This window comes from Pelophylax lessonae (assembly GCF_965119305.1).
Source record: "Pelophylax lessonae genome assembly, chromosome: 4".
Lineage (NCBI taxonomy): Eukaryota > Metazoa > Chordata > Amphibia > Anura > Ranidae > Pelophylax > Pelophylax lessonae.
In genome coordinates, this window is record NC_138771.1 from 617,465,928 (window position 1) to 617,493,395 (window position 27,468).

At 42.9% G+C, this 27,468-nt stretch overlaps 1 protein-coding gene across 1 annotated transcript; it reads right to left on the reverse strand.

Annotated features, from left to right (window-relative positions):
* Positions 1-454: 454 nt before the first annotated feature.
* On the reverse strand, positions 455-24,863 carry LOC309554501 (P2Y purinoceptor 6-like). Its single transcript, XM_082256250.1, has 2 exons — positions 24,689-24,863; positions 455-1,860 (listed from the first exon to the last, which is right to left on the reverse strand). Exon 2 carries the CDS (start codon positions 1,791-1,793, stop codon positions 726-728), a length of 1,068 nt encoding a protein of 355 aa, XP_082112376.1. The 5' UTR covers positions 1,794-1,860; positions 24,689-24,863; the 3' UTR covers positions 455-725.
* Positions 24,864-27,468: the final 2,605 nt, after the last annotated feature.

Sequence of the window (27,468 nt, forward strand, 5' to 3'; positions counted from 1 at the left end):
ACGTTATTGAGGTATGTTACAAACCTTTTAAAAAACATGACTATAAAATCTTACATACCGTTAAAATACACTATTAGTGATAATTAGGACATGTTTCAAACTTGAGAGAAAACCTTAAACAAAGAACATTACATATATAAGGAAGATGGGTTAATAAGGAGTTTATTTTATACAAATGTTTTCTTGAACATAAGAGCACAAACTGTGTTGAGCTCAGCGTTTAAAAGCCTGTATATCTCCATTACGGTAATTAAATAAGTGAACTGTAGACACCAGCAACTGAAGGCCACAAAGACCAAGGTTTTTGTAAAAGTTGTACAACCCCATCATGTGATCACTTAAAATGCCATCCGTAGCTGTTCCGTGTATGTAATCCTCTTGTTTTACCTTTCCGAAAGAACAATGTAAAATAAAATTTTCTTTAAAAAATCTGCATTTCTAAAGTTCCTTGTGCCTTGTAGTAACCTACTTGAAGAAGTGTTGGTCTTGAACTTTTTGGCATTTCTTCCTTTTCACGTATGATCAGACATATGCCCTATCGGTTTAAGGCCACATATATTGTTTGTACTGCTATCATACTATATTAGGAAGTATGCATATAGTTACGAAGAGGATGTCCACCTAGATATGTCCTTTTAGATAAATAACAGTTAAGAGTCTTTAAGTGTCCCCTTGCCTTAAAAGTCTAGGACAGATTCAATTTTGTCATTTCTAAATTCTCATTACTAGTGAAATTGAGGATAGATGTTGTCCCAGTCTCCATTTCCCTTGACTGGTCTCTTTTTTTCGACTTTCTCTATTTGTTCTCTGTCTTTCCTGCACCATATTCCTCGCCCACAGGGTTCCTTAGTCATAAAGTACAGAAGAGCATTAAGAAAGGAGTTGGCACTTGCCAGAGGTCTAGTGACCTTGTAACAAACAGCCACCACCCCTAAGGCACGACATCCACCTAGGCCAGCTCCTCTTGCCCGCATGGTAAGGAAAATTGTACGGGTTATGTGGAAAGGAAGGAAGCAGAGGGCGAACAGTAGGGTGATGGTGACAATGGTTCGAACTGACTTGCGCCGTTGGGCTACACCAGGAACAGGCCCTGGCACACCACCCCCACGTAAAGTTTGGCAGATGGTGCGTACCACTCTTGAGTAGCACCAGGCAGTTAATGAAAATGGTAAGAAGAAACCAGCTATGTGCAAAAAGAGTCCATAAGGCATGTAACGTTCAAGGTCCTCATTAAGGGCGTCATCCCAGCAGGTTACTATGTCTGTGTCCTCCAGTGGTCCCGTCCGAGCAAAGAGCAGTATTGGAAAGGTCATGGCAAATACCAAGGTCCACACCAGAAGACAAGTGGCTCTCACCCAACGCATAGCTTCCAACCTCATTGAACGCATAGGGTGGCAGATACCAAGGTAGCGATGGAAGGAGATGCAGGTTAAGAAGAAGATGCTGCAGTAGAGATTGAAGTAGAACAGGAAGCGGATCAAGCGACACATGGGGTCTCCGAAGAGCCAGCGGTCACGGAAAATATAGTTTGTGATGAGGAATGGCAGGGACAAGCTGTACATGAGGTCGCTCAGAGCCAAATTGAACATGTAGATCAGTGATGGGTTCCATGGTCTGCGTAGGCATCGAGAGAGAACAATGGAGTTCAGAACCAGGCTCAGCAGGAAGGTGAGGATGTAACAGGTTGGTAGGTATATATGCTTGTAGGACTCATCCAGTTGGCACGACAAACCTGTTAAGGGTGAGGTGGGAATTGAAGAGTTAGGGGTAGGTGTGGGGGAAAAGGAAGGCATGCTGGAATCCGAATGTAGATGATTTAAGGAAGGTCCTTCATCACAGGGTGGTAGAGATGGGAAAGGTCTGGATGGGACAAAGTGGTTGGTGTGAAAAAATAAAGAGAGAAAAAAGAAGGTTAGTTTAATGCTTACAATAATCAAATAATCATCATTACATTATAACAAAATGTTGCACCCGTATTTAATATTTCAGCAGAGCATTAAACCAGTCATTCCTTTTTTAAAATTTCCCATAGGCTCCAGCAGAGATATACCACACTTAAGTTCCCAAGTCTACACAGCCTCCAGCATTTCATAGCAACCCCAACCTCCAACAGTGTTTCACAGTGCCCCCAGGCCCCCTGAAAACCCTCAATCATTCAGCCTTCACAGTGCTCCCAACCTTCCACAGTGTTGCCCCCCCCCCCCAACCTGCTGCTCAGAACTCAGAACCTGAGTTTCTAGCCCTCAATAGTGCCCCAACCTCCAACGGTGTCCCACAGTGCCCTCAGCCTCTACAGCCACAGTGCCCCCCAATTTCCCATAGTGCCACCCAGCTTCCTACAGTGCCCCCTCCAGCCTGAGGCATTACCTTGTGCTCTCCTTAGGGCCCCAAACCTCCAACAGTGTCCCACAGTGCCCTCGGGCCCCTAAGAATACTCAGCCTCCACAGTGTTCCCCAACCTCTCACAGTGCTGCCCCCGAACCTGCTGCAGAGCCTCCAGCCCTCCATAGTGCCTCAACCTCCAACATTGACCCACAGTGTCCCCCAGCTACTTCACAACCCCCATATCCAACACAATGACACCCAGACCCATCCAAAACCTTCTAGCATTTCAATACAGGATTTATATTTCCATACATTTATTGTGCAAGTATAAACTTCATTCTTTACTGCTGGGACATGGAAGGCTTTGAAATTCATTTACCGGGCCCTGGTCTCAAAAAAGGTTGACAACCCCATGTTTTAGTACACACACGTCAAACACAAGGCCCGCAGGCCAAATCTGGCCCCCCAGGCCTTGTTATGTGGCCCTCGCCCTAGGATTGCACTACATTCCACCACCTCCAGCTCTCACCCTCTGCTTCTGCTCCCTGTTGTCATTTCCAGCTTTGCTCAGTGGCGCCCAGATCTAACACATGCCTGCATACCCTCATGGTGGGGCACAGCGGGGACAGATCTCCAGAGAGAGAGAGAGAGAGAGTGATCTCCCCCTGCAAGGATCGCTGCCTACACAGGGAGGTACTAGAGTCATGCCAGATAGGAGAGGGAGATGCAAGGAAACATTGGGGGGGGGGGGGAATAGTGTTGCACACCCTACACTCTGTACACAACACAGCCCTAAACTCTGCATTCTGTACATAGCGCTCTCCTGAACCCTGCACTCTGTACACAGCACACCCTACGATCTATACAAAGCGCACTCCTGAACTCTGCACTCTGTACATAATGCACTCCTGAACCCTGTACTCTGTATGTAGCACACCCCTAAACCCTGCACTCTGTACATAAAGCACTTCTGAACCCTGCATTCTGTGTGTAGTGAACTCCAGATACAAGTGGCCCTTTAAAGAGAAACCATGCTGTTGATGCAGCCCGCAATGAAATTGAGTTTGACACCCCTGTTCTAGTATATTGCAATATCTTTACTGTATCCACTGTAACCTCAGAGACCCATGTAGTTAGAATGTACGTAGAAATCTACATATAAATATGCTATTTTCCTATAAATGGAAACAAACTTTCCACTATTCCTTGATTTCATTAACAAAGTATAAAACAATAAAAAACAAATGTTAAAATTCAAAACATTTGCATTGTAATCAAACTACATTTTTTAGAGCTTTTAAATTAAATGTGTTAGGCTATTGATGGCATCTGATGAGCGTTTTTTCAGAAGAAAAAAAAAAATCAAATGTTTAACCACTTCAGCCCCATTTCTTGCGATGTGGCAATGCGTTATTTACCTGATAATTGTGCGGCCGTGCAATGCTGTACTAACAAAAAAAAAATTGATCTACTTTTTTTCCCCCACAAATAGAGCTTTTTTTGGTGGTATTTGATCACCTCTACTGTTTTTATTTTTTGCGCTAAAAACAAAAAAAGATCGACAATTTTTTAAAAAAACAAACAACATTTTTACTTTATGCTATAAAACATACCCATTTAACAAAATGTAAAAAATAAAATGTCTTTATCAATTTAGGCCAATATGTATTCTGCTACATATTGTTGGTAAAAAAAAAAAAACCCCTTATAAGCGTATGTTGATTGGTTTGTGCAAAATTATTGTGTCTATATACTATGGGATATATTTATTGAATTTTTATTTATTTATTTATTTTTTACTAGTAATGGTGGTGATCAGCGATTTTTAGCGGGACTACGATATTGCGGCGGACCAATCCGAAACGAAGTGACACTTTTTGAGGACCAGTGACACTAATACAGTGATCAGTGCTAAAAATATGCGCTGTCACTGTACTAATGACACTGGCAGGGAAGGGGTTAACATCAGGGGCAATCAAAGGGTTAAATGTGCTCCTAGGGAGTGTTCCTGAGAATGATCGGCGTGTCTGGGCGGACATTGCGTCCACCAGACCCGCTAATTGGCTCCCGCGGTGTCCAATCACAGCGTGAGCTGGTCCCTGGTGGCGTGCGCCCCAGACCCAGTGCACAAAATTACATACAGGTACGTGATTTTGCTCAGGAGGGCCACCCCGCTACAATATTAATGCGTGGTGCGGTCCATAACAGGTTAATTGAAAATCGAATCATGTATGGCATTGACCAGCTTTAGTAAAAGGTCTTAGTTGCCCTGCAAGCACCTATAATCATGGGTCTGTAGGGACATCTACAATGGTTGACATCGGCAAAAACAGAATATTACCTCACTTATAAAGTCTAACTCTAAGTCCCGGTTCACACATATGCAATGTGGGAACCCTGCGAATCCCCTGCGAGTTTCCGCATTGCATTCAACTCGCAGGCAGTTCACACTGCCATATGCGAATCGCTGGGAGTGTCAATACAAAGTTAACGACACCCCCAGATCAGTTCGCATATCGCAGTGTGAACTGTCAGTTCGGACATGAATCGGATCGCATAGGTGTGAGCACCCATGGGATCCAATTCTGGTGCGGACCCACAATCTGTATGGCTGAATTCGCATCGCACAGACATCACATGTGATTTTCAGAGTAGTGGGCTCCAAATCACATGTGATGTCTGACATCACATATATGTGAACCGGGACTAAATCTTCTGTCGAGTTCTTATTGCTGCCTGTGACTCATTTAAAGGGTATTTCAACGTTTGCTGTCAAAACCCCACTATATGTTTGGTATATGTTCCCAGTCACACTGCATACCTAAAAAAAAAAAAAGGTTAAAAACAAGTGTTGCATGACCGTGCAATTGTCATTCAAAGTGTGACAGCGCTGAAAGCTGAAATTGGTGGGGGGGGTGAAAGTGCCCAGTAGACAAGGGGTTAAAGAAAGTCTTCCTTCCTACCTGTCCCTGTGACTCCATAACTAGATATGAGGCAAACGGGTCACTGGGACAGAATGCATGATTAAAAACCTCATCAAATCACATCAAAAAATGGGGCAAATTCATTCATTGGCTTTCAGGGCTTTTAACCACTTAAGCCCCGGGAGATTTTACCCCCTTCCTGACCAGGGCCTATTTTGCGATTCGGCACTGCGTGACTTTAACGGACAATTGCGCGGTCGTGCGACGCTGTACCTAAACGAATTTGACGTCCTTTTTTTTCCCACAAACAGAGCTTTCTTTTGGTGGTATTTGATCACCTGTGCGATTTTTTGATCATGCCCTATAAACAAAAAAAGAGCGTCAATTTTGCAAAAATAACAATATTTTTCAAATTTTTTTATAGTTCCCAGTGGCACAGGGAACATCTCACGAGTAGAAGGAAAAATGGATTCAATAAAACTTCAGCAAATTTTGGATGGTAACTTGATGCCATCTGTGAAAAAGCTGAAGTTAAAGAGAGGATGGCTTCTACAAATGGATAATGATCCTAAACACACCTCGAAATCCACGGGGGGTTACATCAAGAGGCGTAAACTGAAGGTTTTGCCATGGCCTTCACAATCTCCTGACCTCAACATAATTGAAAATCTATGGATAGACCTTAAAAGAGCAGTGTGTGAAAGACAGCCCAGAAATCTCAAAGAACTGGAAGACTTTTGTAAGGAAGAATGGGCAAAGATACCTCAAACAAGAATTGAAAGACTCTTGGCTGGCTACAAAAAGTGTTTACAAGCTGTGATACTTGCCAAAGGGGGCAGTACAAGATATTAACTCTGCAGGGTGCCCAAACTTTTGCAGATGCCATTTTTTTGTTTTCTGTTATTTTGAAAGTGTAAATGATGGAAATAAAATCTAACTTGTTGACATATTATAAGAATGTCTAAATTGTAATTTAATTTTTCCATCTTTCCTTGGCCTCTTTATGCACATAATACAAATTTTTACCTGGGGTGCCCAAACTTTCGATCCCCACTGTAGTTCCCTATGAGAGCCGTCTAAACTGTTCCGACTTTGAAAATGCTTCCTGCACTACTCTGGTCCGACAGACCTGACTTGTGGCATGGAACTTGTGCTCTGAGAATCTTGAGGGGGCACCCTACGTCAAAATTGAAAAATAAAACTGAGCATCCCCTCCTAGACCATACCAGGCCACATGCCCTCAACATAGGAGGGAGTGGGTGCTTTGGGGCAGGGGGGCTCTGCGCCCCCATCCCAAAGCACCTTGTCCGCCTCTTCCTGACAACCCTTGGTGGTGGTTGTGGGGGTCTGCAGGCAGGGGACTTATTGTAATCTGGAAGCCCCCTTTAACAAGGGGCCCCCAGATCCCGCCCCCCCCCACGTGAAAGAAAATAATTGTTGTGTTACAAAAAAAAAAGAGACAGTTTTTGATAAGTCCTATATTAACTGAAGAATGTACCCCATCGTAGCTCTAAGGTGTCTTCTTCCTCCGGTCTTCTCCTCCCGCTGTCTTCTTTCTCCAGTCTTCTCCCCCTGCTGTCTTATTACTCCAGTCTTCTCCCCCTGCTGTCTTCTTCCCCTGGTCTTCTCCCTCTGCTGTCTTCTTCCCCTGATCTTCTCCTTTCGCTGTCTTCTTTCTCTGGTCTTCTCCCCCCCCCCCGCTGTCTTCTTCTCCTGGTCTTCTCCCCCCGCTGTCTTCTTCCTCCAGGCTTCTCCCTCTGCTGTCTTCTTTCTCCAGTCTTCTCCCCCTGCTGTCTTCGTCCCCTGGTCGTCTCCTTCCCCTGGTCTTCTCCCTCCGCTGTCTTCTTTTCCCGCTGTCTTCTTCCCTGGGTCTTCTCCCCCTGATGTCTTCTTCCTCCCGTCTTCTCCCCCTGCTGTCTTCTTCCTCGAGCCTTCTCCCTCTGCTATCTTCTTTCTCCGGTCTTCTCACCCTGGCCTTCTCCCTCCAGTGTCTTTTTCCCCTGGTTTTCTCCCACCGTTGTCTTCTTCCTCAGACCTTTTCCCTCCGCTGTCTTCTTCCGCTGGTCTTCTCCCTCCGCTGTCTTCTTCCGCTGGTCTTCTCCCTCCGCCGTCTTCTTCCTCCGGTCTTCTTACCCCACTGTCTTCTTCCTCTTAGTCCCCCCCCCCCGCTGTCTTCTTCTCCAGATCTTCTCTCTCTGTTGTCTTCTTCCTCTGGTCTTCTCCCCCCCGCTGTCTTCTGCCTTCACCAATTTCTTCTTCTTCCTTTCCGCCGCCAACCCGCTCAAAATAAGAAAAAAAACTATGCTGTTTATGTGGTTATGTCAGCTACGGTGTCTACCACCTCCTATATAGCTATGGGACGTGGACATCAACTGACGTCACGTGGAAACCCCACCCCCTTGTGACATCACCACCTAGGGCATGATGGCCCCACTATTTTTATTATCATTACCTGGACACATGCATTTTAGCTTGTACTAACAGTGTAAATAGGGCTCTATAGCTTATAACAGATTTTATTGATTAGGTTTGTATCTACTTTAACCACTTGTCTACCCAGGTACGTTTATAATTATAAACAGCATGGTAGACAAGTGGTAAAGTAAAGCGGAGCTCCACCCAAAAAGGAAGGCTCTGCTTGTCTTCCTACTCCTCCTCCGCTGCCACATGTCGCACCTTTTGGGTGGGACGGGGGAGCAGGAACCTGGTTTTGACAGGTACCTGCTCCCACTCCTGGCTCAGTTCGCCACGACCAACTGAGATGGAAGTTGCCCCCTCCTCCTTCCCCCGCAGCCTTTTGAGACACTTCACAGGTCCTAGGTCCCATACAGAGAGCGCAGCGTGCTTTGCGTATGTGCGGTAGAAGCCCAAGGCTTCACTGACAGTTTTCCTTAGTCAAGATGGCGGCACCAGCACCTGATAGCCATTTCAAGAATCGGCTTGGGTGAGGACACTGCTGGATGCTTGGATAGTTAAGCACCCTAATATTAAAAGGCAACAAATACTGTAGCTGTTGACTTTTCATTTTTTTTTTGGGGGGGGGGGGGAGCCTGGAGCTCCTCTTTAAGCACACAGCTATGATTTCAATTGAGAGTCTGGGACTGTAGGAAACAGGTTCCTCGGTGAAAGCAGGTGGTTGGGAAACATCCATTCCCCGATCCTTCCTGCCACTAAAAACCCCAGAAGTGACATACATTATGTCACCTCTGGGGTCACAGCTGTCATTCCTCAGCTAGTGTAGCTAAGGATTCCACATGATCTGTATTTGAATAGTTTGGAGACAGTGCCATCTTAAAAGTATTATAGGCCCCGGGCAATGCAGTGAACTGGGGCCCCGCCTATACAATCACCCATGAGAATAAAAATGCAAATTACCGATAAGACTATATTTATAGGTACAGCAGTGCCAGGCTAATGACAGCTTCAAAGTTCGGCGGCTGGGTCCGGTGAACACACACATGGACGGGAGTCAGACTCGACTGTTCTGTGTGTGCCTGTTCCCGTGGAGGCGGACAGGCATTCCTGCAGTTGTGGGCTCCCCTCCACGGCCCAAGTGACCTGACAGCAGCGCAGGGCTGACAGGCGCTTTCCATCTGCTAAGTTTGGTGGCAGGATGCACATGGGAGTCAGGACTAATGCTTGGCTGGAGCTGGGTTGCTGGACAGATGGAGCCCCCCAGGCAAGTGGGGCCCCCGGGCAACTGCCCAGTGTGCCCATTCAGTAAGATGGCCCTGTTTAGAGGGCAGGGGAGACATATGGGGGGGGGGTCTGTCTAGAAACCAACTGTATCCATAAAGAGGATCTTTCTCATGCCTATGTTATCACATAAGGGACAGCAGTGATAGCAGTAAAGTAAAAAACGAAATTAATAATAAGTGTAAGAAAAAAGATTTATATATAAAAAATAATAATTTTTTATTTTAAAACAACCTTTCCGCCCCCCTCCCCCACACATACTTCATATAAAAAGCATAAAATGCACAGAATAGGATGAGCATTTGTACATAACCATCAATTGTGCCACACGTGAGGTATCATCACGAACGTCAGAATGAAACAATAATTCTCATGCCTAATTTATGGTTAACTCTAAGCCGATGACCTTCAACCCTTTTGCTGTCAGGTCTGTACGTCGTATAGACCTGACAGCAGGGGTATAACACATAATCCGGTGGCTGCAGCAGGGAAGGAATGTTTTACAATGCGATCTGGATTACAAAACATTCAGTGGAGACCAAAGGAGACATCTGGGGTCTTTTAGACCCTGCATGTCTCAACAAAGAGAATCTGTCACCTAAAAATCATCACATAGGGGACTTTTTTGTCCACTATGTGATGCAAAAAAAAAAAAGAAAAGGAAAGCAAAAATAATTAAGTTACACCCAAGCACATAAAACTCCCCCCTAAATGTTTTGAGGCCAGCCCACCTCCACATATACGCACGTACGGATGTAAACGCATGCATCGAGGGCGCCTACATACGAAAACGTTGATTGAGATACACGTTACATATCACCGCGTATGCCGGAGTAAGAGCAATAATTCTAGCAGCAGACCTCCACCATAACACTAAACTGACACCTATAGGGGGCTTTTGAAGCTATGCCTATAGAAAATATAGGGTACTGAAGCTTGTGGTCATTTCATGGACACCCACAAATTTCAGGTTTGGCATGTTGGGTATCTATTTACTCGGTGCAACCATGTCTTTTATATTTTTGTGTTTGTTTGCCCTAAAATTCACTTTAATGTGTTTTTCACTGTTTCCTAGATCTTTGCGGTGACAAAAAAAAAAAAAAAAAAAAATGGAATTACCACTATTTTATTTTCTAGGGTGTCTGCTTTCAGAAAATTTATAAAGTTTGGGAGTTTTACATCATCTTTAGGGCTAAATGATTTTTTAAACATGTGTGCAAAAAACACAAAAAGGACTCTGGCAGCGAAAAAGTTAAAGGCTCTTAAAGCATCACCCATGGTGACACTTTTGAGATTCCACAGGCATACGCAATTTAGACTTTACTAAATGCAACACAATTTTTTATATCTTACCAAAAATATAAATAATGAGTGATGCGGAAACCTGGATAGGAGCACTTAGGCCGGCTATAGACGGAGCCATTTTCAGTGCCCTTGTCCCCCTCAACACAGACACTGTTGACAGGGGAATGTTCACGCAGAGCCATTGTGTTCTCCTAGAGAGGTGGGGGCAGGGGAAGCCATCCCCACCAAGAGAACACAATGATTATTGCTAGCTGCTATACCAGCGGCTAGCAATTATCACATGTAAAATCCAGCAGGCTGGTTGTACCCAAGTTGATTGATCAATCAACTTGTGTACATTCAGCCTGCCCATACAAAGCTCGAATCTTGTTAGGTTCCTGCTAAACCGGCTGAGATTTGAACCATCTATGGCTGATTAAGGGTAAACTTCTACTGTAAAAGTATTGTCCAGAGAAGAGGGGTGCAAACTTGGACCTTGTATGAAGTCTGGAGGCTGGTCCAATGAGTAGAGTGCTGTTACTTCTAACAATAAAGTCTGGCTTAAGGGTTCTTTTTTTGGGTGTCCTATGGCCTAACCCTCTCTCTCCGAATTTTATTGGCCTAAATAACTCTCCAAAAATGACTGGCACCCATCTGTTCCCTTCCTTACTACAAGTCAGGAATCCAATCCTGAGGTGAAATGTCAGACCAGCTGACCTCTAGGGGTCCTTAACCACTTAAGCCCCGTTAGATTTTACCCACTTCCTGACCAGGGTCTATTTTGCGATTCGGCACTGCGTGACTTTAACGGACAATTGCGCGGTCGTGCGACGCTGTACCTAAACAAAGTTGACGTCCTTTTTTTCCCACAAACAGAGCTTTCTTTTGTTGGTATTTGATCACCTGTGCGATTTTTTGATCATGCGCTATAAACAAAAAAAGAGCTTAAATTTTGCAAAAATAGCAATATTTTTTACATTTTTTATATGAAATTCCCCAAAAAAAAATTTAAAAATGAAAATTTTTTAACATTTTAGGCCCATTTTTTTTTTACCATATGTTTGGTAAAAAAAAAATCGCAAAAAGCGTATTTTGATTGGTTTGCGCAAAAGTTATTGCGTTTACTAACAAAGGGAAAGATTTTTGTCATTTTTGTTGTTTTTTTTAAACGCGTAATGGCAGCGATCTGCGATTTTTTTTGTGGGACTGTGACATTGGGGCAGACAGATCGGACCCTTGACTGACATTTTTGACACTTTTGGGGTTACCAGTGAGATTACTACAGTAATCAGTGCTATACATATGCACTGTTACTGTAAAATGACACTGGCAGTGAAGGGGTTAACTTTTTTTGAGAGGGAGGGGCTAAGTGTGTCCCTAGGGGCGTGTTTCTAACTGTGATTGGCTGTGGCTTGATGTGTAAGAACAGTGATCAACGGTCCTACATAGTAGAAGCGTTTGATCACCATTCCTACACAGGGGAGACTGACAGGCGGCTTTGTTTACATTAGCCGCCTGCCTTTCTCCCGCTGTCACGGACGATCGCGAGTGCCCAGGGGACATTGGGTTCGCCGGGCACACGCGCAGGGGGGGGGGGGGGGTCTGTGACCGCGCGGGAGCGCGCATCCGGCGGCGCGCGCTCGCTCCCAAAACCCTTACAGGCTAGCGACGTAGCCCTACGTCGCTTTGCCTGTGAGGGGCTGACTGCCGACGTAAATAGTCGTGCGGCAGTCGGCAAGTGGTTAATATCCTATTAGGCATCCTTTCTCAACCAGGGCTCCATGGAACCCTGGAGTTCCTCCTAAGTTTGCTAGGGGATCCTTGAGCAATTAGTAACTTCTGCCCCTCAGGCAAGTAACTACTGACACCAATGATCTTTATAGCTATCTGTAAAGGGGGTGGCCCTTCCTACTGACCCTAAATGTAAGGAGCATTCTTCTTTTGACCATCACACGAATGTACCATGATTTGTAGATATACTAATAAATAGCACTGATTCCCTGAGATCAGAAAATAATTTTAAGGGTTTCCCGATCTAAAAAGATTGAGAAAGACTGCCCTAGGGGATAAAGGGGAGCTACGCATGGATGAGCAGATTCCAATTTACTTCAATGGAGCAGCATGGATGACATTTCTGAGGCTGCATTTGATCTGCTTTACATTGTGTTTCTTTGGACACAGTAGGACACAGTAGGTCCTAGAGAGATATGTATGAATTTCAGTAAAGCTGAGTAAAAGTGGCCCTTTGTTGCATTTTTCTTTTGGGCACATATGTTTGAGCAACACTCTGTTCAAGTGCAAAAGGCATGGTTTGATAACTGTACTCTATGTAGGGCACTTTACAGAGCTATACAGGAGATTTATGGTGGTAAAAAAAGTGCCAAAAACAGCCTGGGCCCAATAAACTCCAAATTCTGCAAAATTTTATGCAAAACGTATGCAAAAAGTTGCAGATTGTGACAATTTATTATTGTTAGTATGTTAGCACCCTCCTAGGTAGGTGCTAGAGAGTGCATAGTTTTTGGGTTTCCATGCTTACCAGGTGAACTGTCAGGCAAATGTAAGTACTCTCTGTTTAACAGGGGGCAGTGATTGATTGATAGGGTTTGCTCAGTGTGATCAGATGCTGCTCATGTTATCTGCTTGTTTCACACTGGTCTAATAGGAAGGGGCATATTGGACAGTGGGAGGAATCCTGACAAATGGGAGCATGGGTGTAGATACAGCCCTGGCCATTGGCAGAGGAAAGTGCCTCAAGGCATGCTGGGTGACTGTATATACACCAAGAGAGCACATGTGCAGGGGGTCTTCAGCTGGAGAGCGGGTCCCGGAGGGAGGAGGCTGCTGCCCTTCCTCTGTACAGGCTGCCATGTGGCCTCAGGTGGATGACCTGAGGGCCAGAGTTACAGAAGCTGTGACTCAGATATACTGAGGAGCTTACAGAGGGGGATTTACCTGGAAGAATCTGTTTCTGGTTGCTGACTCACGTCTAGGGGCCTGTTCGGTGAGCGCCATCCCTTTAAGCTAGTGAAGTCAGTTGACGGATGCCAGCTAAAGAGGATACTGGTTGGTTAGTGTCTTCAAGAGTCAGTACTCATTGATTCTTCTGCCAGAGCGAGCAAAGGACTTTTCCTTCCATACAAATGCAGTATGGTTCAGCAGAGAGTCTGCTATTCATTCCAACCAAGTGAGGCCAAGTGAGAACTGTCCTCCTATGTGCATAGTTAAAGTTGGAGTATCCCACTAATCCCTTTTCCTATCCAAGTTCTACCAATAAATACCAAAAAATCAAACACCCTAGACTGGTCATTGAATAATGAGCAGGAGAGTGTGCGGATGGATTGCTGAAATATCAAATGTCTTGCTGCAGGATGATCAGAGGGAGGCCCAGTGAAGACTACATTCAGCAACCCCTATGGGGGGCACTGATACAAGTATATAAGGAGTCCTGTGCCACCTACTGCTTATCTACGTGCCGAAAATTTATGCAATCTTTTTAAGGCCCAACGTCGAGAAACATAAAAAGCCTTTCTAGCAGTGGAGCTGCGCTCACACTCCAAGGGTTAATGGCTCAGTGTCTAGGGGGCATAGAAAAGAAGATCTACATACCTCTGCTCTGGAGGGCCCCAGAGTGTCTTCTCCATTGGTCTAAGGTCCTGACATTATCAAGACCATTGCAGGCTTCATAGCCCTGGATTGACCTAATGATGCTGAGGAAATGAGGGAGAACTGTCTGCCATGGCATCAGAGGATCAGGTAAGGCAAAATGCTTTTATTCTCCCTTAGACTAAACGGGCAGTTACCCTTGCAGTGCAGGCACAAGGGTGGACTCTCAAATTTCCTGGAGTTGGGTTTTAATTATATGGCATACAACTGCAACATTCATGAGACCCATCACAAATACAGATTTTCCAATTTCTGATGCATGTGGCACTCCAAAAGAACATGCATTGCGATTTATTGTTTATTTGGTGCATTTGCAGAAATGCCGCAACCTGTGCTATGGTGGGTCCCTGTTGTTCCAGATGAGGGCCAGTGTGTTTCTTTACCCCGACACATCAATATATATCAGAATACACAAGGAGTCGACCTGTACATGGGAAGAGCTTGCCTGACACATGAACAGGCCCCCTGCACACGGTACCAAAACACATATTTGTCTCCCTTAAGCACTGTGTGGCTCTTCCTGACTCAGCGGTTCCACCTCATTAATTCTTCTTAATAAATAACGAAGCCACAGCCTGTGTGACCCCTCTGTACTCCTGTAACCATTTCCCAGTGCAACTCCAGCTGCCAGCTGCCCAAAAACCCTGCGCACACGACCTTGTTGTCTCATTACTGGAAGCTGGATATCCCTTAGCTATAAACCATTTGCTGCAATAAATGAATAGCCTGAATGGAGCATCCTTTGGGCTTGCAATATGTTGGACCCTGAAGTGTATCTCAAGCCAAAACATACTTAGGGTAGGGATACAATCTCTGTTAGTTTTAACAACCTTATGTGACCTTGTTGGGGACATTTTCCCTTGCTTCCTGTTCTGGGGACAATGATTCATCTGTATAGGAAGTAGGTAGGAATAACCAAGAGGGATGCTGGCAGTGGCAACAACGTAAGCATCCTTGTCTTAGTATTGTCTTAATCAGGTGTTCTCAACCTTTTTTTGAGACAGGGCCCTGCTAAATTCTCTCAAAACCACTTCCCTTGATGCCCCAACAGTAAATTATAAAGTTTGTGCTCACACAATAAAATTATATTTATTGAAATCCTGTAATGCCCTGGATGGATCTGGGTGTCATTGTGGGGTAATGGGGGTTTTGCAGGGGGTTAGGGGACTCTGCAGAAGACTTGGTGGCCCTGTAGGGGATGACATTTCTAAAGGGATCTGGGGAGCACTGTGGGAGGTTGGGGGGCACTCTGGGTTATTGTTGGAAGTTGGGGGCACTATGGAGGACTGGACGCTCTGCAACCGGCTGGGGGGCAGTGTGGAAGGCTGGGTGGCACTGTGGGAGGTTGGGGGGCACCGTGAAGGTTGAGGGCTCTCCAGGTGTCTGGGGGCACTATGGGCCACTGTGGGAGGTTGGGGGGCACTACGTGAGCAGTGGACCATTGCTTGGTGGTTGGGAACCACCAGCATACCAGATATATTACTTAGCTTTGCTTTGAACTACGTGATGTACACAATTCTTCAGCCTGATATGACCTGCAATGCCTTCCTCAATCTTTTTAACATAGAGGAAGGTCTCAGGGAACCCCTGCCATTAATTACTATTTGTACAGCTAATTTGAAGAATGCATATTACATTGGGGGTGAGAGGAAAGAATAACTACCCCCCCCTTACAGAAAAAGATCATTGGAGGCAGTGGGTAAGAGGCAGAGATTACTAATAACTCAAGAAACCCATTGCAACTTCGGAAAAGTTCCATGAAACCCTGGTTAAGAAAAACTACCCATGGTAATGACGAGTGCCTGGTACCCCATAGTCATACTTGTAAACAACCAAAAAGTTGGGGGAGCATGTCGCTTGGTTCATAGCTGCACCAGCTTTAGAAATACATGTTCAGGGTTTGCTCCCCCAATTTTTTGCTTGTTTATTATGTATTCGGTCTGACCAGATTTCTGGGGTTGAGCACCCCACCCCACCCCACCCACACACACCAGTACTCTATCAGTGTCCACTATCAAGTAGATATATTAGGAGTCCCTTGTAGTGCATTAGCACATCTCTCCCAGCAAGGAGTGTTGTCTCCAAGGGTTAGAGAGACTGGATTCATCCTTTTTTATGGATAGTGTAGGACCCACTGCCAATGGGGTACTTTGACGTAGTGGTGGGCTTGAGCACGATATGGCCATATGGTGGGACCAAATCCCCATTTTTATTTATTGATTGTCTTCATATTTGATAGTCATTTCTTTTGCATGTGTGCGCTATTCTTTTGTAATATGCATAGTCATACTTGTGTAAATGGAGTCTTGGGACCTGGAATGCCCTGCTGTGATCTTTCTGTATGTGGACATACATCTAGGGGTGTTTGTGGATATTGCTCTGCACTCTCTCCTTTCAGTAATTGTGGTCTCTGGGGTACCAAAGAAACATGGAGAACCCTCATGCCATGTGATACTCTCCCTGTATGCAGTATGGCTCTATTGTTCCACAGGAAGCTTCCAATACTCTTCGTGCCTGGCGCTAGAGACCAAACATGCGTTAAAAGTGAGGTTTTCAAAGCTCTAGCTAGACAATATACCTATACAGGGACTAAAGGTATCAAAAATCCCTCATAAAATAGTTGAATAGCCTACTGGGGAATGTCTTCTGATAAGGCAGTTCTCTGGCATACAAGGACCACCAGTAGGTTCCAGGAACAAAAACACCAGAAAGAGTTCCTGGCAGATGTAAACATGTCTCTTTGTTCCTACAGTAATGGATTTCATGATTCATATACGCGTCTTCTGTTGTCCAGTGGTTCTCTTGCCTAACAAGGCATGGCAAGGCAAGTTCAAAAGGGGGGGTCTTTAAGTACCCTGTACCCCTATATAAGCTCCTTGTCTTGAGCTCACACAGGGATATTGGCCTTCTCGGCATCAGTGTTAGGGCTTAGGGATTGGCTGCTTAGGTCAGGGCAGGTTTAGTGACGCAACGCGTCGGGAGGACCCGGGTGACGTCACTTCCGTGTTCACGGCCGTAACCGGAAGTCCTTTTGTGTACCGCTTGTAGCGGTGTCAGCGTGTGTTAGCTTCTTTGATGTAAGTGCAATACTTTTGTTTAATAAATCGTTTTTGAGGATACTACACCATGAGCGAATTCTTCTTTTACATCCCCATGAGACCGGTGCCTACGGTATAGGATGCTATAGCGGAAGAGCTTTATTATTATATGCGGATTTGCTGATCACGGAGCATAAAGACCCCGCCATCCATCCATCCAAAAAGAGCGATCTGTGGAGCGTTGTTGGGATAAATCCCCTTCATCATTGGATTACACACATGCGCTTTCTCTGTGTGTTGGAGGTAAGCGGCCACTACACACTTTAGAGCATCAAGATTGGGATTTTTATCGGCTATTTTTATTCTATTTTATTGCATCAGATCTCGGACACTATTGTGGAAACTGTTGTATGCACATAGGAGTGCACACCTCTTTTGCACAGTTATTTATAAAGATTTTATTGGATTGATTGGGACATTCACTGTGCAATACGCTCGATTTCATTTTTATGATTGGGATATTTCACATTATGGAATGTATTGGTCTCCCATTAGCATCATTTTAATTTATTGTTCACACTTATTTATCTATGTATTGGGACATTATTGATTTATTTGGATTTATTTGAATTGATTTCACATTAGCATTATTTCTATATTTCACTGTTTTGCAATACGATCGTTTCTTGAAAGATTAGCAAGAGATCTGTTCACCTATACTGCCCATTCATATTATTCGTCCATCTGCACTGTTTCCACATTAAGATATCCTAATTTATAAAGATTCTTACCTCATCAGATTTATTAGTAAGAAGACACATTCCTTTTTCTTTACATTTACTGCACAGATTTATTCACTTGCACCGAATTTTTAGAAGTATCGTATTTATTTATAATATTTTTTATATCATCATTTGAGAAGATACACTTCCTGCACTTCACTATATAGATTTGTCCACCTGCACGGATGTAGGAAATCGATTTTTTATTTATATCAAGAATTTTTTATTATGAATTAGCACCAATTTTTTAGGTTTTTTAGGTCAGAGCACTGCATCCTAGGAGAAAGAGGAGATGGTCACACGCTCTTGAATACTGAGAAGTTCTGGGTAATTCCAAGAAGTCCATCAGACAATCAGAGCAGCAGGAAAACTTGGTAAATAATGGAGGGGGAAGCCTTATCAAGAGAACCTGTCCCTTTCTCCTGAATGGTAAACATGATATATTCTCACAGAGGGTGAAGTCCAAGCCCCCGGCGTTAACCACTTTGAATGAAACTCCAGGCCAAATTATTTATCTAAATTTTGAGTAGAGGAAAAGAATAAGAAGCTCTGTCTGTGAAGGTTCTCATGTATCCAGTCATTTTATATATCTCCTAGTAGGTATTCACATTGAACTGGACCTATTTTGTAATGTCGAAGGTGTTTTTTAGCTCATCCAAGCCAAAGCTCCAATGAGTGTCAGGAACATACCCCAGCATTTACACTCACCGACCACTTTATCAGGTACACCTTTTCAATTGCTTGGTAACACTAGTTGCTAATCAGCCAATCACATGGCAGCAACTCAATGCATTTAGGCATCTAGAAGTGATGAAGACGACTTGCTGAAGTTCAAACCAAGCATCAGAATGGGGAAGAAAGGGGTTTTAAGTGACTTTGAGCGTGGCATGGTTGTTGGTACCAAACGGGCTGGTCTCAGTATTTCCAAAACTGCTGATCTACTGGGATTTTCACGCACAACCATCTCGCGGGTTTGCAAAGAATGGTTCGAAAAAGACAGAGTACCCAGTGAGCGGCAGTTGTGTGGAAAATGCCTTGTTGATGTCAAGAGGAGAATGGGCACACGGGTTTGAGATGGTAGAAGGGCAACAGTAACTCAAATACCCACTCGTTACAACTATCGTATGCAGAATACCATCTCTGAATGCACAACACATCGACCCTTGAAACAAAAGGGCTACAGCAGCAGAAGACCACACCGGATACCACTCCTGTCAGCTAAGAACAGGAAACCGAGGCTACAATTCGCACAGGCTCACCAAAATTGGACAATAGAAGATTGGAAAAACTATGCCTGGTCTAATGAATATCCATTTCATCTGCAACATTCAGATGGTAGGGTCAGAATTTGGCATAAGCATGAAAACATGGATCCATCCTGCCTTGTATCAACGGTTCAGGCTGGGGGTGGTGGAGTAATGGTATGGGGGATATTTTCTTGGCACACTTTGGGCCCCTTAATAAAAACTGAGCATTGTTTAAATGCCACGGCCTGAGTATTGTTGCTGACCATGTCCATCCCTCTATGACTATTGAAAACAGGGGTCCTACCCGGTACAAGCAAGGTGTACCTAAAAAAGAATGGCCAGTGACTGTATATACACACACAGGTAACAGTGACATCCTAATCCGATCACCATTGAATGGGGCAGATGTTGGTGGTCCATCTGGTTCTTGGAAAGTCAACATCTACCATGACACTCTGCAGAGTGATTGAATTAAGGGGTTGGTTCTACCTGTGAGGATATAAATGCCGGGATATCTTCCTGACGCTAATTAGAACTGAAGAAGTGGCTTGGTAAGCTACAACATGTTTCCAACATTGGAGAACAAATCCAGTTGAATGGGACCAACTCTTACTAGCTATAAGAAGCTCTGCTTTTTTTTGCCATCTGTGTCCCCATGTCATACAAAAGAAGAAACAGGAATCTCCCAATGGTATCACAGACAGCAATTAAAACTGGACAAGGTTTCTAGCACTTGCCTATACTGTCATGGATAAAAAACAAGGTTTGGTTAGATGGCTAACCTCAAGCTGCAATACTTTCGGAGGTCCTTCAAAGAGTCCTTAAGATTTAGAACATACAGCCCGTGTAGGCTACAGAAAGTCCACAGGGGCAAATTTATGACAACCGGGGCAAACAAAAAGCACAAAACTGGAGTTTAAACCATCAGCTTTCACATTTCATTCTCTGACCATATTTAACAGGAATTCTGATTGGTCTATACCAGTGATGGCGAACCCATGGCACGCGTGCCACAGCTGGCACACAGAACCCTCCTTATTGGCACCTGAGAGCCACTGCCACTGGCCACACTGTGACAAAGGGAGAAGCGAGCGCCGGCTGTCAGTGTATTTACCCCATTTCCCCCTTCTTCTGTCAAACAGCAGGGGACAGGGACAGAGCAACGCTTGCAGGGATCGCCGACCACTTTGATTCCTCCTACCTCCCCACTGGCTCAAGCCACGGACTAATGAGGAGCCAGGACATGTGGACCATGGGACATGTAGTCGTGGAAGTCTAGGACTCCATTTAAATCAATTAAACAAGAAAAACTACAGCCCCAATATGCCCTGAGAAAATAAGAGGAGGGACAGCCTGGGAGTGCTGTATTTGACTGCAATCCCTCTTGGAGTGTGCGATCATCACCTGGGTGGCTGCGTGTTTGCAGTTTAATTGCAGTGTTGGCACGTTGATAAAAATAAGTTGGTTTCGTGATAAAGTTTGGGCACTAGGGTTTAAAAAGGTTCGCCATCACTGGTCTATACGCTCACCACCACTAGATTTCTGCTTATTTTCTTTATGGACAGTTTGTGAGAAAACATTATGTCCACGTTGGAAAAATGCTGAGCTCAGTGATTTCCCCCATTGACATGCTTTTCTATTCACATCAATAGTTTCCTAAGACAGACCTGCCAGCAAGTTAAAATATTATTATTATTATTATACAGGATTTATATAGCGCCAACAGTTTGCGCAGCGCTTAACAAAATGAATAGCAAAAACAACATCAAAAAATAATGACTGCATTTTTTTTTCAGAAATCAGGAAATCTAAAGGTTTTTTTTAATTTTTTTTATTTTTTAGGGGTCCAATGGGATTTAAATGGCTCCTGATAGCTCCTTTCACCTACTATGGTTATGTTTTTTTGCTAAAAAAAAAAAACAGCTCCATATCGGTCTCAATATTTTACATATTTAACAAAAAGAAACAACAGACAGTTTATAAAAAAAGTAAAAGAAACAATGTAAAGAAACAGTGCACAAAAAAAAAAACACAAAATTTAAATAGCAATAGGGACAGGGAACAGACAGTGAAAAAAAGTCAAATAAAAAAATGTAAAGAACCAGTACATAAATAAAAATCAAATACACAAAAAAATTAAAAAAAAACTCTTAAAGAAAAGAAATTAAAATTTGCAACTTTTTTTATTTATTTATTTATTTATTTATTTTTTAAGGGTCCAATTGGCTTTAAATGGCTCCTGATAGTTACAGAAGCTCATTTCACCTACTATGGTTATGTTTTTTTGCAAAAATAAAACAAAAAAACAGCTCCATATTGGTCTCAATATTTTACATATTTAACAAAAAGAAACAACAGACAGTTTATAAAAAAAAATAAAAGAAAAAATGTAAAAGAAACAGTGCACAAAAAATGAAACACAAATATAAATAGCACTAGGGACAGGGAACAGACAGTGAAATAAAAGTCAAATAAAAAATGTAAAGCACCAGTACATAAATAAAAATCAAATACACAAAAAAATGAAAAAAAAAGAACCCTTAAAAAAATAATTTTTGTTTATTTATTATTTATTTATTTTTAAGGGTCCAATAGGCTTTAAATGGCTCCTGATAGTTACCAAAGCTTTGTTTACCTACTATAGCTCTGTTTTTTTTTTTCTTTTTTTTTTTTGTTAAAACACAGCTTTATATTGGTCTCATTATTTTACAAAAAAAAAAGAACCCTTAAAAAAAATAATTTTTGTTTATTTATTATTTATTTATTTTTAAGGGTCCAATGGGCTTTAAATGGCTCCTGATAGTTACCAAAGCTTTGTTTACCTACTATAGCTCTGTTTTTTTTTGTTTTGGTTTTTTTTTGCTAAAACACAGCTTTATATTGGTCTCATTATTTTACAAAAAAAAAAAAAGAACCCTTAAAAAAAAAAATTTTTGTTTATTTATTATTTTTATTTATTTATTTTTAAGGGTCCAATGGGCTTTATGGCTCCTGATAGTTACCGAAGCTAGTTACCGTTTTATTTCTGCTAAAACACAGCTTTATATTGGTCTCATTATTTTACATATTTAACAGAAAGAAACAACACACAGTTAAAAAAAAAAAAGTAAAAGAAAAAATGTAAAGAAACAGTCCACAAAAAATAAAAAAAACCCACAAATATAAATAGCACTAGGGACAGGGCACAGACAGTGAAATAAAAGCCAAAGAAAACATGTAAAGCACCAGAACATAAATAAAAATCAAATACACAAAACATTTAAAATAAAAAACCCCTCTTAAAAAATAAATTAACTTTTTTTTTTTTAAGAGTCCAATGGGCTTTAAATGGTTTCTGATAGTTACAGAAGCCTCTTTCACCTACTATGGTTCTTATACTGGTGTCATTATTTTACATCTTTACATTTACTTTACTTTACATTAACAGAAAGAAAAGACAGTTAAAAAAAAAGTAAAAGAAAAAATGTAAAGAAACAGTATGCAAAAAATAAAAAAACACAAATATAAATGGCAGTAAATGAAATAAACTAGACTTGCCTCTAAAAACACACCCTTTAAATGAAGGAAAAAGAGTATAATTTTGTATGAAAATTTCACCCACACAACTAAATTTCTAATTTTTGCCTTGACGAAATTGGTATTGGTAATTTTACTACTAATTTAATCTCTACTCTGCATCTTTCAACTCAGTGTGTGCACCACGGCCGTGTATATAAGTGCCGCGTTGCAGGGAACAAGGGGCAGGGAACAGACAGTGAAATAAAAGTCAAATAAAACATGTAAAGCACAAATACATAAATAAAAATCAAATTCACAAAATGAAAAAAATAAATAAAAAATAAGTTCAACCAAACATCTCAAGAAGCTGCAGTGAGAGTTTCTATCTGATGAAATTAGTATTGGTAATTCCTACTACTAATTTCAGCTAACAATGCCCTTTTTAGAGGTGTCACATTGCTGGGAACTAGGAACAGGGAACAGAAAGGGACAAAAAAAAGTAAAAAAAAAAAAAAATGTAAAGCATTGATACACAAATAGTAATCAAATACACAAAAACACCCCCCCATAAAAAAATAAAAATAAAATTAATATTTGTTAAAACAAATTTTCCCTAAATAGGTTGATAAGCAAAAGTGAGAGTTTTTGTGAATATGTGAAAAAAAATACAAATAGCACTAAGTCAAATAAACTAAAGTATTCTAACTAACCCCCCTCTCCCTTGCACACCCAGCATAAAAACACCCTCTAAATTTCTCCTAGCAATAAAATACACAAAAAAAGAAAAAATGTAAAAAGTGACAGTACACAAATAACGATTAAATATGCAAAAAAAAAAAAAATACAAAACAAAACAAGCACCAAAGAAAAACAAAACAAAACAAAAAAAACACAACTATAAAATTACAGTAAATGAAATTAACTTAAATAATGCAACCCCCCCCCCCCCCCCACACACATACTTAACAAAAAACACCCTCTAAATTTCACCAAGCAATCAAATACACAAAACAAAAATTTAATTGTAAAGCGACAGTACACAAATAATGATCAACTATAAAAAACAGTAAATAAAATAAACTAAATATTCTTTTTTTTCCCAAAAAAAGCTTTTATTGAAAGGCGAACATGGGTATGATACAAAATAAAATATTCTTAATACCCCCACCACTCACACACTCAACGAAAAAACACCCTCTAAATCTCACAAAAGCGATCAAATACACAAAAAGAAAATTTAAATTGTGAAGTGACAGTGCACATATAATCAAATATACAAAAAAAAAAAAAATCACAGCTATAAATAATAGTTAATAAAATAAACTAAAATATTATAAATATCCAACACCCCCCATTCCCCCTACACACACACACCAACAAAAAAAAAAAACTCTCTAAATTTCACCAAGCAATCAAATACACAAAAAAAAAGAAAAGAAAAAGGGACACACACGTGCACAAATATTAATAACATTAATAAAAGAAACTAAACCAATCTAAATATCCACCCCCCCCCCCCGAACCCCAAAAAAAGTCTTTTAAAAAATTATTTATTTTTCAGAACATTTTTATTAAATAACAAAATTTAGAGCTTTTGCTTCAATTAAATTGTTAAATTCACTCATGCTTTGCATCCTTAAGCCCAACGTGTTCAACACTTGCCCAGTATAGAGGTGCCGCATTGCGTGGAATCAGGTCTTGCAGTCCGCGGGCGGCACTGCAAATGATGAATGTATCTGAGTTATGCCCCCTTCCCCCCCTCCATAGGATGTGAATTAATTTTTTTTAACTAACACATTTTGGCTCCTTTCAGAATTTTTTACAACAAACCTGTTCACACTAGTGCTTCCAAAACACCCACCCTCACATTAATGTGATTTTAGTTTTTTTTTTTTTTCACAGCAGACGTGTGGTAAAATGACATTTTTACAATAAATGCCCTTAAAAAAAAAAAAAAAAAAAACATAAAAAAAAAAAAAAAAATACAAAAAGAAAATATATGAACATGAGGGCATTTTGGAGGCATTAATGTGATTTTAGTTATTTTTTTCACAGCAGACTTGTGGCAAAATTACATTTTTATAATAAATGCCCTAAAAATTTTTTTAAAAAAGTACAAAAAAATATATAAACATGTGAGGGTATGAATTTTGGACACATTAATGTGAGCCATGGTGTCTGAAATGTATGTGAATATTTTCGCCCCCAGCACCTGTTGGTGGTCTTACCTGCATGGCGTCCAGCTTGGCGCACAGCTAAGCTATGTAACAGGCATGAGTGGCAGCATCCCTCCCGTGTGCAGATCTCCCGTGTCAGCACCTGTCTCCTCTCTGTGTGTTTGTCCAGCACCCCCTCCTCTTATCCCTTCACCGTGTCCGTCCCGTTCCTCTGTCGATCTCACTTTTTCTTCGTCTCCCCTCCTTGTACTTCGCTCTTTCTGGATCACTGCATGTCAACGCATTTCATTACCTGCTGGGAAACCAATTAAATCAACTATCTCCCCTTCTGTCCCTCCCCGCGTAAACTCCATACTCCTAGGAAAACCCAAAGCCCCGATCCCTGAACCCGCTCACATGAGAAGATGGAGGATACCCATTTCTTTATAGGTTAAAGCAGAACTCCGGGTTACTGAAGTATTGTCAGAGCCAGGTGAGGTCTTACCTTTGTATGCAATGAGGAGCTTCCTGGAATAAAGACTGCTCACTGCTGCTCTCTCTTCTTGTGCAGGCTGGCTGGTCTGGTCTCCGCCCCCCTCCAGTAGTCTTGGGTGGGGACTGCTTGATTCCCTCCATAGCTATGCTCTCTGCAAAACACAGTGATTATGGCACTGTTACTTTTACAAGGTAATATCTGGGTTTTCAAAGACATTTGGTGCATGCATGTTGATATTCCTTGTGGCTATTGAGGAGTAGATTTAATCCTTTAATGCCGACGTAATGCAAATTTGCGTCCTTCGGATTCAAGGGGTTATAACCTGGGTGATGCCTTCAGCTGCAAGCATCACCCCGATATCAGCAGCTATCATCACCCTGATAGCAGCAAGCATCACTCCGATATCAGCTGCAAACATCACCCCGATATCAGCAGCTATCATCACCCCGATAGCAGCAAGCATCACTCCGATATCAGCTGCAAGTATCATCCCAATATCAGCTGCAAACATCACCCCGATATCAACAGCTATCATCACCCCGATAGCAGCAGCTATTATCACCCCGATAGCAGCAAGCATCACTCCGATATCAGCTGCAAGCATCACCCAAATATCAGCTGCAAGCCTCACCCTGATATCAGCTGCAAGCATCACCACGATATAAGCTTCAAGCATCACCCCAAATCAGCTGCAAGCATTACCCTGATATCAGTTGCAAGCTTCACTTGGTATCAGCTGCAAGCATCACCCCGATATCAGCTTCAAGCATCACCCCGATATCAGCTTCAAGCATCACCCCAATATCAGCTGCAAGCATCACCCGGATATCAGCTTCAAGCATCACCCCAATATCAGCTTCAAGCATCACACTGATATGAGATGCAAGCATCACCCCGATATCAGCTGCAAGCATCACCCGATATCAGCCCTGCAAACCACAGATTTGTGGCTGTCTGGATGTGACGTGGTGAGGGTTTCTCCTCCCAGCAAGGTAGCAGTGCTTAGCACTGTGTAAAACAGCACCTTTCCCAGACTTTTTAATTCTCTGCCCTGTGCACTCCCTCACTCCCATTTACTTCCCTATCTCCACTTGCAGGTCACCTCCCCATCCACAACCTATGATGCACCCTGCCCTGTGCACTCCCTCACTCCCATTTACTTCCCCATCTCCACTTGCCAGTCACCTCACGATCCCCAAAGTATAATGCACCCTTCCCTGTGCACTCACATTTACTTCCCTATCGCCACTTGCAGGTCACCTCCACATCCCCAAAGTATAACACACTCTTCCCTGTGCACTCCCTCACTCCAATTTACTTCCCCATCTCCACTTGCTGGTCACCTCCCCATCCACAAAGTATAACGCACCCTTCCCTGTGCACTCCCTCACTCCCATTTACTTCCCCATCCCCACTTGCAGGTCACCTCCACATCCCCAAAGTATAACACACTCTTCCCTGTGCACTCCCTCACTCCAATTTACTTCCCCATCTCCACTTGCTGGTCACCTCCCCATCCACAAAGTATAACGCACCCTTCCCTGTGCACTCCCTCACTCCCATTTACTTCCCCATCCCCACTTGCAGGTCACCTCCCCATCCCCAAAGTATAATGCACCCTTACCTGTGTACTCCCTCACTCCCATTTACCTCCCTATTGCCACTTGCAGGTCACCCCTACATCCCCAAAGCATAATGCACCCTTCCCTGTGCACTCCCACACTCCCATTTACTTCCCCATCTCCACTTGCTGGTCACCTCCCCATCCACAAAGTATAATGCACCCTGCCCTGTGTACTCCCTCACTCCCATTTACTTCCCCATCCCCACTTGCCAGTCACCTCCCCATCCCCAAAGTACAACGCACCCTTCCCTGTGCACTCCCTCACTCCCATTTACTTCCCCATCCCCACTTGCCAGTCACCTCCCCATCCACAAAGTATAATGCACCCTTCCCTGTGCACTCCCTCACTCCCATTTACTTCCCCATCCCCACTTGCCAGTCACCTCCCCATCCCCAAAGTACAACGCACCCTTCCCTGTGCACTCCCTCACTCCCATTTACTTCCCCATCCCCACTTGCCAGTCACCTCCCCATCCCCAAAGTACAACGCACCCTTCCCTGTGCACTCCCTCACTCCCATTTACTTCCCCATCCCCACTTGCCAGTCACCTCCCCATCCCCAAAGTATAATGCACCCTTCCCTGTGCACTCCCTCACTCCCATTTACTTCCCCATCCTCACTTGCAGGTCATCTCCACATCCCCAAAGTATAATGCACCCTTCCCTGTGCACTCCCTCACTCCCATTTACTTCCCCATCCTCACTTGCAGGTCATCTCCACATCCCCAAAGT

Coding starts and splice junctions, on each gene's coding strand:
- LOC309554501 (XM_082256250.1), bottom strand. CDS start 1,793: ATGCCTTCCTTTTCCCCCACACCTACCCCTAACTCTTCAATTCCCACC.